At 43.9% G+C, this 15,901-nt stretch overlaps 1 protein-coding gene across 1 annotated transcript in view; it reads left to right on the forward strand.

Annotated features, from left to right (window-relative positions):
• The first annotated feature begins 521 nt into the window (after positions 1–521).
• GARNL3 (GTPase activating Rap/RanGAP domain like 3) overlaps positions 522–15,901 on the forward strand; it is a 759,794-nt gene continuing 744,414 nt past the window's right edge. Inside the window, exon 1 of the mRNA XM_069241687.1 lies at positions 522–721. Within this exon, the coding sequence (XP_069097788.1) occupies positions 621–721 (101 nt within the window). The 5' untranslated portion in view covers positions 522–620. The remainder of the gene's footprint in view (positions 722–15,901) is intronic.

Consider the following 15,901-nt stretch of genomic DNA (forward strand, 5'->3'; position numbering starts at 1 on the left):
GAGGCTTGGCCCTCTGACTTATCTCACAAATGGCTGCTGTATTTCTTCTCGTTAATGCACCAGGGTTATCAACAGCAGTGCGCAAGCAAAGCTTTCCGTTGGCGTCAATGCTGACAGTTTTTGTCCAAACAGAATCCTCCAGGAGCCTGTGCCCTCCTGAGCCCGCGGTCTCGTGGCTCCGGCGCAGGGTGGTGGTATTAGCGTGCACAGCAGGCAGGGCTTAGGACCTGCCAGCATCCCAGCTGTGCAGGAGGAGTGCTCCAGCTGCCCCTGTCCTACGCCGAGTGCTGCGCCGAGCAGCCTCCTCACTGGCTCTCTGCGCCTTTGTTCAGCGCCGGAGCTGCGCTGGAGCAGGAGGGGAGCGCTGGGCAGGAGGGCTGCGCTGGGCATGAACGAGGGCTCTGTGGAGGGAGGGCATACGCAGTGGAGGAGAGTGAGGGAAGCTGCAATGCTCCTCAACTAGACGCGCTCCACAGCCTGCGCCCGGCCACCATGTACCGCATCTGAGCCAGGGGTCCTAGCCGAGCCCAGCCTGGCACATCTGCCGTCCATCCCGAGGATTGTGGGCTAACTTCTTCCGCGGACAGGGTATTTCACGCGAGGGGCGTCCTCGGCTCACCATGGGCTCCGAAGTTGATGCCTACACGGGGAAGGAGCAGTCCTCCATCATGCGCAAGAGAGCCGTCCTGCTGAGGAAGGGGTGCAGCTTTGAAATACAGAGGTACGGCGCCGTGCAGTATGTGGGAGCCCGCTGTAATATGTCACGTACATAGCGCCTGAGACCAGACTTTTAGGGCTTCATGGCACTCTAAAGATGGTGCAACTCTTTTACTCTGTGCTTTAAATGGAAATATGGAAGTGGTACTCACTGTTCAGAGTGTTGGTGCTCATTGTATCAGCCTCTGAAAGATGAAAGCCTGACTTGCCCTGTCGGGATTCAGGTGCCTGGGGTGATGTGCAGATCTCTCAGCAAGCGCTTAATTTCCAGCTTCAGTGGCCTCGGCAGTGGCATTTTAAAATATTAAAGTGGAAGAGTTTATGAGAAGAGTGACTGTGAGTGGTCGAAGGCGGTAATGATGAGCGAGGGAGGTGAGGGAGTGGGCAGCAGCCTCTGGCTATACTCCTAATACCTTAGGATCCTGTACACATATAGTACAGCGATTGAAACCATCTTTGGATCTTTTCTTCTTCAAAACTAAAAAACAGCCCACTTTTCACTTCAAGGGCTTACTGGTGTTTAATCGCGTTCGAGGTGTTCATTATTTTCAGATAAGTGGGCTAGAGTAGCAATTGGCCCACGGTCAAACGATGCTTTGTGGAGACGATGCCATCATCATTCACGACTCCTAGTATCGATTTTGTCAGTTTATGTATATTTGTGTGAGTGCTGGTAGTTCTGTAGCGCCAACCGAGACGGAGCAATGTAGCGCTGTTTGCAGCAATATGAAACACCAGAGCTATCGGTGGAAAGGGAGGGGACGATGTGAGAATCCGTGATGGATGGCTTCTTGTTGCAGGGGAAGAGGTCGAAGAAGCTAGGATGTCAATATCAGTGGTTGGTGAGACGCACCTGGGTCTGTAGCAAACCCGGACAGACGAAGGGTAATAGTTTTTGGACGATTAAAAGCTAGAAGCTGGAAAGTAATTGGTTGAAAATCCTTGAACGACCTGGTCGCTCCTAGTCTGCTGTGAGTTGACGAGATATGTAAGCTCAAACATGTCAGCATTGTAGCCAGAATACAGCCCGCAATAAAACATTTTTTAAATAAACCATCCACCCATTCATCTGCCCGGCCTTTCTTTACTTGGGACTCAGCACCAATTGATTCGTCCACTGGTGCTTTACTGATAGGTATTTGTGTCAAGCAATTAAACCATAATAATGTTATCGATGCCGGAGGCATTAAAGGCAGATTTGGCACTGCAACGATTCGAACCTACGACAAGCAGGTTGCGCACAGCTCTTTGCAGGGCGTGTCCAACCAGCAGACCTTGTTCTGTTCAGTGTACCTGAATCCCTACCCATCGACCCCGCCCATCCATGCCGCTTTCCCCTCCCTCTCCACCGACCCTCATTTGCACATAGTAGCCCCCACTGTTGCAGTTAGTGACAGAGTAAAATAAAGCAGGTCCGCCAATATGGAGTGCAGTCTCGGGTTTACTTTCACAGAGAAGTACATCTTGAGGTTGGGCTCCCTGGCACCTGCATTAGTAGAGGCCGAGGGGGCTGGGGACCTCGCTGTACAGCACTCAGCAGGGCTGCATTAAGTGCACGTGTTTACCGTAATGCCTCCGTTACAGGCAGGTAGTGCGGTGCTTCCGCGCGGTCCTCCTGCTCCCCAGTAACAAGGGGGCTGTACTGTGCTGTGAGGGAGGTGCCTGTCCGGTACCGATCTCCCCGGCTGTTGCTTTGTCGAGTAAGGAGTGTTTGTGGGAGAGAGGACCTGCTCGGAGAGCGTCTGTCGCACGGTGCGCGCCAGGCCGTGGGTGTGTTCCAGGAGAAGCCACCGCGCCGCAGGACCTGCGAGCCCTCAGGGTGTTTGTGCCGTGAATAACACTGCCAAGAAACAACACCGATAATTACAAAACTAAAAAGAAAAAAAAAATCCAGAAAAGGAACCAATATTAAAATGTAGATATGTGACATTTTAAACACTTCGATTCATTTTGGTAACGAGGTGGCCCTTTATGAATCTACTGTTGTCTTAACTTAGCATGCCTTAAGACCCTACACACCACATCACAAGATACCACCTCACACATCCCACCCCATGAGTTGCTACACCAGACCATACCTTAATACCTATATATACCACATCACAAGATCCCGCTTCACACATCCCGCGAGATGTCACACCAGACCATACCTTATTACCTGTATATACCACATCACAAGATCCTGCTTTACACATCCCAAGTCCATAATATGCAATGCTGGACCATACCTTAACGTCCACACATACCCCATCAGAACATACCACCTCACACACCCCACCACATGAGATGCCTCACCAGACCATACCTTAATACCTATATATACCACATCACAAGATCCCGCTTCACACATCCCACGAGATGTCACACCAGACCATACCTTATTACCTGTATATACCACATCACAAGATCCTGCTTAACACATCCCAAGACCATAATATGCAATGCTGGACCATACCTTAACGTCCACGCATACCCCATCAGAACATACCACCTCACACACCCCACCACATGAGATGCCTCACCAGACCATACCTTAATACCTATATATACCACATCACAAGATCCCGCTTCACACATCCCACGAGATGTCACACCAGACCATACCTTATTACCTGTATATAGCACATCACAAGATCCCACATGCCATGCTAGACAATACCTTAATGTCCACACATACCCCATCACAAGATACCACTTCACACACCCCATGAGATACCACACCAGATCATACCTTAATACCTATATATACCACAGCACAAGATATCACTTCACACATCCCACGAGATGTCACACCAGACCATACCTTATTACCTGTATATACCACATCACAAGATCCTGCTTTACACATCCCAAGACCATAATATGCAATGCTGGACCATACCTTAACGTCCACACATACCCCATCAGAACATACCACCTCACACACCCCACCACATGAGATGCCTCACCAGACCATACCTTAATACCTATATATACCACATCACAAGATCCCGCTTCACACATCCCACGAGATGTCACACCAGACCATACCTTATTACCTGTATATACCACATCACAAGATCCCACATGCCATGCTAGACAATACCTTAATGTCCACACATACCCCATCACAAGATACCACTTCACACACCCCATGAGATACCACACCAGACCATACCTTAATACCTATATTTACCACATCACAACATCCCACTTCACACATTCCAAGCCCATAACATGCCATGCTAGACCATACCTAAACGTCCACATGTACCCCATCACAAGATACCACTTCACTCCCCCCATGAGATGCCATGTCCATGCATACCCCATCACAAGATACCACTTCATACATCCCATGAGATGCCACACCAGACCATACCATAATACCTGTATATACCACATCACAAGATCCCGCTTTACACATCCCAAGTCTATAATATGCAATGCTGGACCATACCTTAACGCCTACACATACCCCATCACAAGATATAACTTCACACATCCCAAGAGATGCCACACCAGATCATACCTTAATACCTATATATACCACATCACAAGATTGCACTTCACACATCCCACGAGATGTCACACCAGACCATACCTTATTACCTGTATATACCACATCACAAGATCCTGCTTTACACATCCCAAGACCATAATATGCAATGCTGGACCATACTTTAACGTCCACACATACCCCATCAGAACATACCACCTCACACACCCCACCACATGAGATGCCTCACCAGACCATACCTTAATACCTATATATACCACATCACAAGATCCCGCTTCACACATCCCACGAGATGTCACACCAGACCATACCTTATTACCTGTATATACCACATCACAAGATCCCACATGCCATGCTAGACAATACCTTAATGTCCACACATACCCCATCACAAGATACCACTTCACACACCCCATGAGATACCACACCAGACCATACCTTAATACCTATATTTACCACATCACAACATCCCACTTCACACATTCCAAGCCCATAACATGCCATGCTAGACCATACCTAAACGTCCACATGTACCCCATCACAAGATACCACTTCACTCCCCCCATGAGATGCCATGTCCATGCATACCCCATCACAAGATACCACTTCATACATCCCATGAGATGCCACACCAGACCATACCATAATACCTGTATATACCACATCACAAGATCCCGCTTTACACATCCCAAGTCTATAATATGCAATGCTGGACCATACCTTAACGCCTACACATACCCCATCACAAGATATAACTTCACACATCCCAAGAGATGCCACACCAGATCATACCTTAATACCTATATATACCACATCACAAGATTGCACTTCACACATACCAAGCCTTTAACATGCCATGCTAGACCATACCTTAACGTCCACACATACCCCATCACAAGATACCACCTCACACACCCCACCCCATGAGATGCCATGCCCATTCATACCACAGCACAAGATACAGCTTTACACATCCCTTGAAATAACATGTCCATACACATACACAAAACATCACAAGATAAAGTTTCACACACCCCATCCCATGAGATGCCACGCATGCCACACTGCAAGATACTATATCCCATCCCATGAGTTGTCATGTCCATACACACCATTTCACACAATACCACTTCACATATCCCAAAGCTATAACATGCCATGATAGACCAAATCTTAACACCCATACATACCCCATCACAAGACACCACTTCACACCTCCCATCCCATGATATACCATGTCTATACACACCACATCACAGGATACCACTTCACACATCCCATCCTGTGAGATGCTATTTCCATACATACATCACAAGATACCACTTCACACATCCCATAAAATGTCATGTCTATACACACCCCATCACAAGATATAACTTCACACCTCCCATCCCATGATATGCCATGCCTATACATACCACATCACAGGATACCACTTCACACATCCCATCCCATGAGATGCCATCTCCATACATACATCACAAGATACCACTTCGCACATCCCATGAGATGTCATGTCCATACATACATCACAAGATACCACTTCACACCTCCCGTCCCATGATATGCCATGCCTATACATACCACATCACAGGAAACCACTTCACAAATTCCATCCCATGAGGTGCCATGTCCATACATACATCACAAGATACCACTTCACACATCCCATGAAATGTCATGTCCATACACACCCCATTACAAGGTACCACTTCACACCTCCCATGAGATGCCATGTCCATACACACCCCTTCACAAGATACCACTTCACACCTCCCATGATATGCCCTGTCTATACATACCACATCAAAGATCCCAAGAGATGCCATGTCCATACATACACCACAAGATACCGCTTCACATATCCCAAGCGATGTCATGCCCATGACACCGCTTCGCACACCCCGTCCGATCCCACGAGAAGCCACGGCACTGCACACCACATCACAAGATACCATTGGACATATCCCATCCTTTGAAACGCCAAGCCATATGAGCGCATAAAAGAACCTGACATGTCCTAACACGCAACAGCAGCGTACCCTACCACAAGTAACCTGAAATGACATGTCCTTCCGGAAGCCGCCGTTTCTAGGTATATGCAATGGAGACCTTACGTTTTTGATAAAGATGGTAGCGTACAGATAATTATTAGAGGCAGGACTAAATTAAACTGAAGCACTAACCAATATTCTCCCCAAGTAGATCTAACAACCACTGGATTTAAAATTACAAATTGCAATTGTAGTTTAAACACGTCTGAAGTAACGAAGTATACGTGAGACAGACATGTCGCAGACTGACCCTTATCGCGATCTGTTTGTACTGTGATGAAATGAGCGCACGGCCCTCTTTAGGCGCACACACTGTGTACAGCCAACGTGGTCCTCCCTCCCACCCCACCCCACCCCACCCGCCAGGGATGTCAGATGGAAACACCCAGCCTTGGTGCCGAACTACGATCGGCAGACATGACCCTCCTTTCAACCGTCCCATGCCTCTCAAGTTCATCGCCTGAGTATTCCCCTGATGATATGTCATGTTAGGTAAGCGATACCGTCTGTCGTACTGTAGCGCCCAAAGGCGGGCGGATGGCTTCTGAGCACATGCAGAATAATGCAGTGGAGTACTCTATTTAATAAAATGTTTGCAGTCACGGTTACGCTTCCAGATTTCCTTTCATTGTTTTAACACGTTCAGCTCTTTAGCCTTGAGCCCATTTGAGGATTTTACAGATCACAGCAGGGCCTACTGTGCTTGTCATCCCTCTGAGGTGGATAGATCAAGTTCCACTGAGTTGAGCAATGCCAAGATATACTTCTACTGCCCAGTGGCCGGTTCTGTTTGCTGTGGCGTGAGGTAAACATTTGTAAGGCGCCCATCTCCCAAAGAGACAAATGCAAATATCATAGCTTTACAAATGTTTTCCAACATTCTTATTTTTACTTCATCAATGTAACAACAGACTGTTGTAGATCAATAACATCTAACCGAGACTTCCAAAATTGTTTTAATTGCAGATTGGTGGTCTTGTGACTGCTACACAGCTACTCGCCTTTATCAGCTATCGATTGGATAAGTTACATTAGATCATATTTATTTGACAAAAAACAGCAGACTCAAGTCGACGTTTCGACCTCCCATTGAGACCCCTTTCATGGGCAGATGCTACAATTCAATCCCCCTCCCCAGCTGCAATTTGCCTGAACGCTCTGTCACAGTTAAAAGGCAATAGCACTGATCTCCCCTTAACCAAGATTTTTTCTTTTCTTTTCTAATCTGGAAGTCAAGTGATCCAAAGCATGCGCTAGAAATCAATCCGCTGAAAATCCCATTTGGTACAGTGTCAATCTCCCTTAGATCTAATAATGAGCAGGCAAGCCTAAACCCAGCTTGTGACACAGGAGGAGTATAGGTGACTTTCCATAAGTAGTAGCCAGATTTGGCAAAAAGTATGTGGCTAGTCTAATTTTTTCGTATCCTACACATATGAAAAGTGTTTGTTGAACCAACCTGAATATTGAACTATATGAAGTTTTGAGTTGTGTCTGTTTGACTGGCTATTGATAAAAGGAGGACTGATGCTGAATCAAAAGGGCTTTTCAATTAATTGTCACTGGAGGTTGATGAATGAAAATGGGAAGAATTTATTGACATTGGCAACAGTTGCCGATGCTAATTGCCAAATTTTGTACAGTAAATTGTCACTTCGGTCTACCAATTGATTTAATGTGCGCTCAATAATGTTAATGGAGGAATAGACTGTGTATTCTCATTAGACAGCACAGAAAGAATACTACGTTTCCAAATAATGCAAGTCACTATGTTTTTTAAATGACTTATTAGGTGCTAGGAGGAATTCAAATTGGAGGAAGAGAGTTCACTCTATGACAAAAAACACTTTCTTCCAAGGCACAATGTGCAGAAACCTACTTGGGAAGTGTACAGACGGAATACCTGTCTAATTGGTAACAGGCCATTAAGGACAAAAATATTGTATAAGAAATCTCTGGGCGTTGTGTTCTTTAAAGCAGAATGTTGGGGCAACCTGCATATACTACTGCTCTTTAAGGATGGAAAACTATTGGAAGATGGCGGCAAAGGGAATAAATAGAGCGACTCAAGATTTATGTCACATTTCATTTTCGGACTGTGCAAGGTTTTAGCTTATAGACTGAAACTGATTCCCAAAACTTTCTTGTAAGAAATACTTGTTCCATTACCCATCTACTTATAAAGAGATTACTCGATTTATTGACTTTGTGGAAGTTAGGTCCCTGGACAAGAGCTCAAAATTAAGGAAATCCTAAAAGAATTCTTAGAAAGGATGGTTACCTCTATCAGTTATTCTGTTCACAGCAATACTACAAAAGGCAAATCATTCACTCCACTGGAGAAAATGACAAATCTTTTGGATACTTAAAAAGGGGTATTTGGGACATCCAACCTGATTTACTGTAATAACAATAGTTGACAGCACACGTAGCACATTGCAAAGTTAATCCTGGAAAAAAGTGAGTAGTGGTTAGGGAGTGAAAACCCCACTTAGGTTTTGATAGTGATTGGCATGGTATGGTTGAATACAATATATTACCCTAGTTAATAAATAATGAAAGAATTCTAGAGAAAGCCAATTGCATGGAGAATTTATTGACTTAGACCTTCAATAGAGTAGATAGAATCTTACATTTATCGAACACAGGATACAATGGGTACGGATTATGGATTAAATTATTGTTAGCCTATTCTCGTACACATATGACAAAATGTGTACTCGTAGGTCTGGTGTAACTATAAAAAGGATTCCTTCTTTTGATGGTTTAAAGCAGGGATGAGTCCCTGCCAGTATTCTATGGAATTTGCTTTGCTATGGTCTATCCACCTACAAGACGAGGTCTCATATCTGTCAAAAAGTAATCTCTAAGGTGTACCTTTACTCAATATGTTGACGATACAGCCATAGAATACAAACCACTTGTGCATTTCAGAAGTAACTGCAACAAATATCTTTATATGCAGTAGAGACGAACTTTGCTATTAACTTTTACAGAAATTAAGAGTTTTTCCTTTGTCAAACGAAATGATTGCTTTACTAGATATCTTTATTCAGAGGAGGTGAACTTGTATGTTTGTTTGCTTAATCTTTTTACAAAAAAATTGAGATGGGATCATCACCAAGAGCAACAGGTAGAGAAGGAAAGGGATACAATCAGAGCTTTAATATGATTTAACTCTCCATAGAGCGGGAACACAACTGTTCTTTTATAAAGAGTGTCTGTGTCAAAAGTTTGTTTTCAAATGCCATATGGTGTAGAATGGAAATGAAAATGAAAGTGAATGAATAAGAAATGTAAGTCTAGGCATTTATAATTGAAAATAAAGACCACACTTGGAATCTCTAATAGAAATGTCAAACACTGATAACCTAACTACGCGTTATAAATGGAAACAGATGTCACTTGAGGACCCAAATGTGTAAGAATGTGATGTCACAAGTAGAGTGTTCTGTTTTAGCATTTTCATATTTTCATTATTTTGTAATTTATGAGTAGTCTGTGATTAGGATATGAAACAAATCATAGTTAAATACAAAGCTTCAATCTGACCTATAAAATGTTTGCATTGCTATAACAAGAATGAAAATAAGATTAGCCTAGTAAGAGCTTCTTATGCTTTACATAAAGAAAACATTGTTTATGTTCCTTACCAGTTTAACTAGCACATCTTAGACCTGAGGTCTAAGTTTACCTTAGTGAATTGGGCCCTGTGTCTTCAGGTATTTCCCACAGAGCTTTGCGGAAGGGTGCATTTGATTCATCCAGCTGCCAGATGGTTGAAGAATGATAGAAGCGCCTGGCCTGTCTGCACATCAGTGGGCTGTTGCTGAGAAAGTGATTGCGCTGCCAGGAGACTCGCCAACCTCTTTGTAGAACTGAGCTTATCAATCCTATGGGCAACCAGATTTCACTGCATGACCAGCCTGTCTATTTAATCACTGGTGAGCAGCTTAAAGTATCTTGAATATAGCAGCATAGCTATCAGTATTGCATTGGGTGCAATAGCACCGTGGTCCACGGGCGAGGGGCCAACTTCATTCTAATTAGTGACTGCTTCTTTTACTATAAAATAAGAGGAAGGTAAGGAGAATATCCTTGCTTGCGTTAGAGACACAGTAGGGACACTACCCTTGCTTGCATTAGAGCAACAGCAGCTTTACTAGGCACTGTTTGAATATCATTATAGAGCTGAGATATTCTGCTATCAGAACCATCTGAGTAAATTCGAAAAATGACCAGGTCCAACTTGATTATCCGATGTTTCCTGAAGTGAATCTTTACATTAATAAACAATAAAAGAAAATCACATTTACACATTTCAGTATCTGGTCCAGAAATAGAAGGTGATCTTTGCACACTGGCCAGATATGAAAACTTTGGTGACTCGTCTATCATCAGTTGCATTAGAAGAGTTGACGGTGTTCATGGGTTAACAATATACCATGGAGTTTGAGGGATACAAATGACCTTAGCAGAAATGATAACTCACCATTAACAAGATTTTAATTTAAGACAAAGAGCTCAATTTAGATAAGTTAGATGAAGTCAGAGTGGTGGAGGACTTTACATCTGCTATCCTGCCTTTACTCAGCCCACAAAATTTGTGGTTCACCGTCATCTCTGCAGTGAGTTCTATGGGTTTGTATAATCCACTGTCACCGTGGTGCATACAAAGCCATTTAAAGTTTGGTGTGTGTCCATCATTGGTGACGGATGCTTACATCAACTTTCAAAAGTTTTTACTTTTCAAAAGCAGGAAGTTTGTTTCCGGAAAAGTAAATACTGACGATCCCAACACTATGAGAGTTTTATGATCCCAACACTATGAGAGTTTTCTCCCATGGCGTGGGGGTCATTTTTTATTTTTTACTGTCCCACGCCACTAAGAGATGCCAGGCAGTGACACACCATAAAAAAATCCACCAACTGCCCATTCTAAATAGTAGTGATGGTCGGGTGGCTTACCCCCGATGGCCCATATTCTCTTGAGCCGTCGGAAGGAGGTTTTCTCCAATGGAGTAAATTTTACTCCATCAGCGTACACCTGGCTGTTCCCTTTCTCAAAACTGGGTGGGTGGACTGAGAGTGTGGCGGACAGGTAATTGGTCACCACTGTGGTGCAGTACGCTGGCCAGCAAACTCTAAATCGGGACCATGAGCTTCTAGCTGCTAGTCTGATGGGTGAAAAGAAGGCGCAAAAACAATTCTTTCAAAATATAATTCACAATTAGTTTAGTTTAAAGTTCAATCGATGAGTCACCAAAATCTGCTGATCAATGTGTTAGCATCGCTGTGAGACTTACAGAAGATTATGCACCTTATTAAAATCAATTGAACATTCTGTATGCTGCTCTAATTGGATATATGAAGGACAAGCACACATCCTACTTAGAGGGTCTCTTGTCACTATCAAAAATGCTAACAAAGGTAGATAAATACACTGAATCAACTAACAGAAGGTTAAAAAGAAGGCTTTCAGCATTTCAAGAAAACTGAATCCATTGGTGAGCCTTTTAGATCCACGGCAGAGAGTTCTGCTAAAAAGAGGTGCCTGATGAACACAGAGGCCCTGATTCACAAACTGCACTTTAAAGGCCATAAAGCAGTACTACAGCAGTACTAACCAAGTACTACTAAATGCTATTCACTGATCTGTGTCTGGAGACCTCCTTCTCCACTTCCTATCTTTACAGTGCTGAAATCTCCAAACATGAAGGTAAATGTTTGGTAGTAAATATAGGGAGGGGCCAGGGAGAGCGGCTGGAAAAGTCGAATACTTACTATCAAATTGGAGCAGTGTAGGGAGCGATAGGAAACACTTGGGGGAAGGGCACACAAATACAACCCCTCACCCACAAGAGAGTAAGACGATTGCTATTTGCAAATCACTTTTACTAACATTACTACAACAAATAAGATCCCACAACAGTAGCCTGTGTATTCCCACTCGGCCTCCAGCTCAGCTAGAAAGCTAGAACAAGAGAGGGCACTCACAGTTACTGTAACATACTTCCATGGAAAACATGGGGGCAGAGACTTAATATAACACCCCTTTGGAGATTATGTATAATCTCCAAAGGGGTATATATCTGTGTGTGTTTGTGTGTGTGTGTGTGTGTATATATATATATAAATCCACATGCTCGAAGTAGAACTTCATTGGTCCAAGAGGGGTGGTGCGAGAACCGGCACGAGCAAGCTGGTCAATCATAAATCAAAAAATAAAAAGATAATACTCGCACACTCGGGACTCAGGGAAAAACAAAAATTAGTTTAATACAAACACAACGCGTTTCGGCTGACACAGCAGCCTGTATATATATATATATACATTCAAAGTCCTGCTGAAGCTGAATACAACGGCCAAACAGGTCAGTGCTGGACCAGAGGGCGCAGGACCCACTCACATGTAGAAAACGCTTGTTTGGAAAATAAATACTGAAAACACTGAGAAAAAATCTGCACTTCACAATGAAGTTTTCTTGGCAAATGTTATTCATAACTGGCTCACACGTTTCGACCAACCGGTCTACCTCAGAGCCACGTATTCTGCGAAAACAAGCCCCAAGTGCATTAAAAAATATACAACAAACACTTGTAAAGAACATAAACGAAATACTCTAAAGACAAGAATGCCCTAATTGCCCCATGTTAAAAAAGTCATTCACAATTGTATCGCAAACCAATTCAAGATCCAAAATATTCACAAATCAAAAATGATGCTTTTTCAAATAAATATATATAAACACACCTAACTTGTAATTAGTCATAAAGAAAGATACCATGTGCCCAATGGCCACATATATACATCCAATAAACTGACCAATTTCACAACTTATTATACTGTCAAGTGACATATCAAAAGCATCAATAGACAGTATAGGATCATACCAGCAATAAGTACAACACTGAAAGAATCCACAGCCCTACATTACATTCGAAAGGATACTTCAAAAAATACAAAACCATAATACATTTACCATATGCATGGTACATTTGTCACATGCAATCAGCATTGTATCATAGAAAAACGAGAAAGAAAAAGAAAGAAAAAAACGAAGGAAAAAAATATGCGAGCTGAAATAAACAGGAAAGGGACAACAGAGCAATAATGCAATAACTGGTTTCTCACTAAAGAATGATGAACATCAATAGAAATACTGTTCTTTAAAAATCAATTCAACCAATGTGCTCAAACATCTCAGCAGAATTGAGTCCTCTCAAGCAAAATAATGTATCTTGATTCTAATTCTCTCAGAGTTTGTTCTCTATGGCCACGTCTTGCAGACAGTTGTTCTCTGTCAACACCAAAGAAGGAAAGTATCTCATTATGCATCTTCTTATGTCCTAAAATATATGTCTGCAAGGACCTTCACTGTGCCCTGGCTGGGCTGTAGATTAAATGCACTGCAGCAACATAGGCCTTTGTCACATAGGAAAAGTCTGTTTCTACATACTCATAAGTCACACCTACAAAGTGCCTTACAAATCTACAGGACAGGTAGGTAACATGTAAACAGATGGCACATTATATATTGGAGTTAGTGTGCTCTCACAGTGAAACAAAACCTAAAATCTATTTCGCCTGGCTGGAGGTAGACCTGGAGCCAAGAATCCTACTCTGAAGTGCTAACAGCAGCAGTTCTGAGTAGAGGGACCCTTCCCAGCAATTAGAGACTAAATCCAAAGGTAAAATCCTTGACTGGGCCATACACTTTGTATATTTGATACCCACTCCATCAGGTTAGTCTGAAAGTGTGCTAGTTTCTCATCAACCATGAATCATTCTGCCTTAAAACCTCAAAATTCCTATGTCCGCGTCTCATAAACCTGCTCCAATGATCTTGGTTTCTTTTTGCTTCACAACTTTTTCTTTAGTTTGACAATGTTATTGTTTAGGTTTTTTTTTGTTTTAATTGTTAGCACTGTTTGAATGTAATACACAAATATTTTCGGATTGGCTGATGCTTGTGCCATAGTTACCAGTGGTCGATCAGAGATACTCTAAGAATCAAACTAACCACATTATGTTAATTAAGCTGGACTTAGGCCCTCATTACGACCCTGGCGGTTAGTGTTAGAGTGGCGTTAATACTGCCAGCAGGCTGGCAGTAAAAAAAAATGGGATTTTGACCCTGGCAGTAACCGCCATCACAGACAGACACTTTAACACTCCAACTGCCAGGGTGGTAACGGCCGCTGGGCTGGAGACAGCTGCTGGTCTCCAGCCCGGCGGCTGTCACAATCCCACCCTCGGATTTACGACCCGGCCTACCGCCATGATTTTCGTGCCAAACACAAGACACAAAAACCATGGTGGTAGGCACTATCAGTGCCAGGGAATCTCTTCCCTGGCACTGATAGGGATCTCTTCTGCCCCCCTCCCCTCCTGAGAGTTCACCCCACCCCCTCCCTCTCCTGCCCCCGCACATGCACACACTCACACACGCACCCATATACACACATGTACACACGCATACCAACCACAGCCCACGCATGCACACATACATACTCACACACCGCAACACACACCAACATACCTTGTCGCACACATACATTCACAACACACAACATACACTCACATTCAGTCATTCACGCACGCATTCAACATGACTCACACCTGCATGCACACATTCTAAAACATACACACACACCCCACATACACACAATCCCCACACTCTTGTCGGAGAACCCGACTTACCTGCTTGCAGGGGGTCCTCCGTCTGGAGACGGTCCGCGGCACTCCTGTCAGCAGCAGCGCCTGCCAGCAAAACACTGCCAGGAAGTATCATTGGTCATGATACGGTTGGTGGTGTTTTGCTGGCGTGGTGGTGCTGCTGGCAGCAGCACCGCCTTACCGCCGTCCACCGCTATGACCGTCGGCAGTATTCCGCCAGCATTCTGGCGGTATACCATCGGCGGTCATAATACGCATAGACGGCTGGTAGCCACGGCGGTAGCATGTTGGCGGCCGTCGCTGTTGCGGTAGGCGGCAGTTACCGCCAAAGTCATAACGAGGGCCTTAGTCTCTGAAATGGATGTCAAAATCTTCCAATAGTTCTGTGACCAGTGAGGGTTCCTGGAAGTCAGATATGTTGTTGTTGAGCTCCTGTTGATGCGATTTGTCTTAGTGCCAACAACTCAGACTAAGACAATCCTGAATTAAGTAGATGGAGAAGTGGATTAACAGGTCGGGTAGTTTTGCCACTTCACCCTGGTCCAACATTTTTACTTCTAACTTATTATGGGAAGTCAACATTCTACTGTCAGCCAAGGAGAAGAAGCCGTGGATGGGCAGTGCTCCACGCAGCCAGATGCCTTTGCCAGAAGGCCCTGCAGAACCAGTTTTTAACATGGAAAAAAGCCCTGAGCTTCAATGCTAGTTTGCAGTAATCCCCAATAGAAAACAAAGATGCAACACCCACAGGCTGGGTGATAACCCCAAATGTATGAAAGACATTTACCTGATGTTTTTCAATAACAACCTCCTGCTTTAGGAGTTTGGTTTTGAGGAACATCTTTGCTGAGTGGCTGCACTGAACAAGGCGACTGCACAGACACGTTTGAGTGCCTTCAATGGAGCTGTAAATGTGGCTGTGCTGAAGGCAAAGAGATCCTCACCTTTATG

This window comes from Pleurodeles waltl, chromosome 6 (genome assembly GCF_031143425.1).
Source record: "Pleurodeles waltl isolate 20211129_DDA chromosome 6, aPleWal1.hap1.20221129, whole genome shotgun sequence".
NCBI classification, from domain to species: Eukaryota; Metazoa; Chordata; class Amphibia; order Caudata; family Salamandridae; genus Pleurodeles; species Pleurodeles waltl.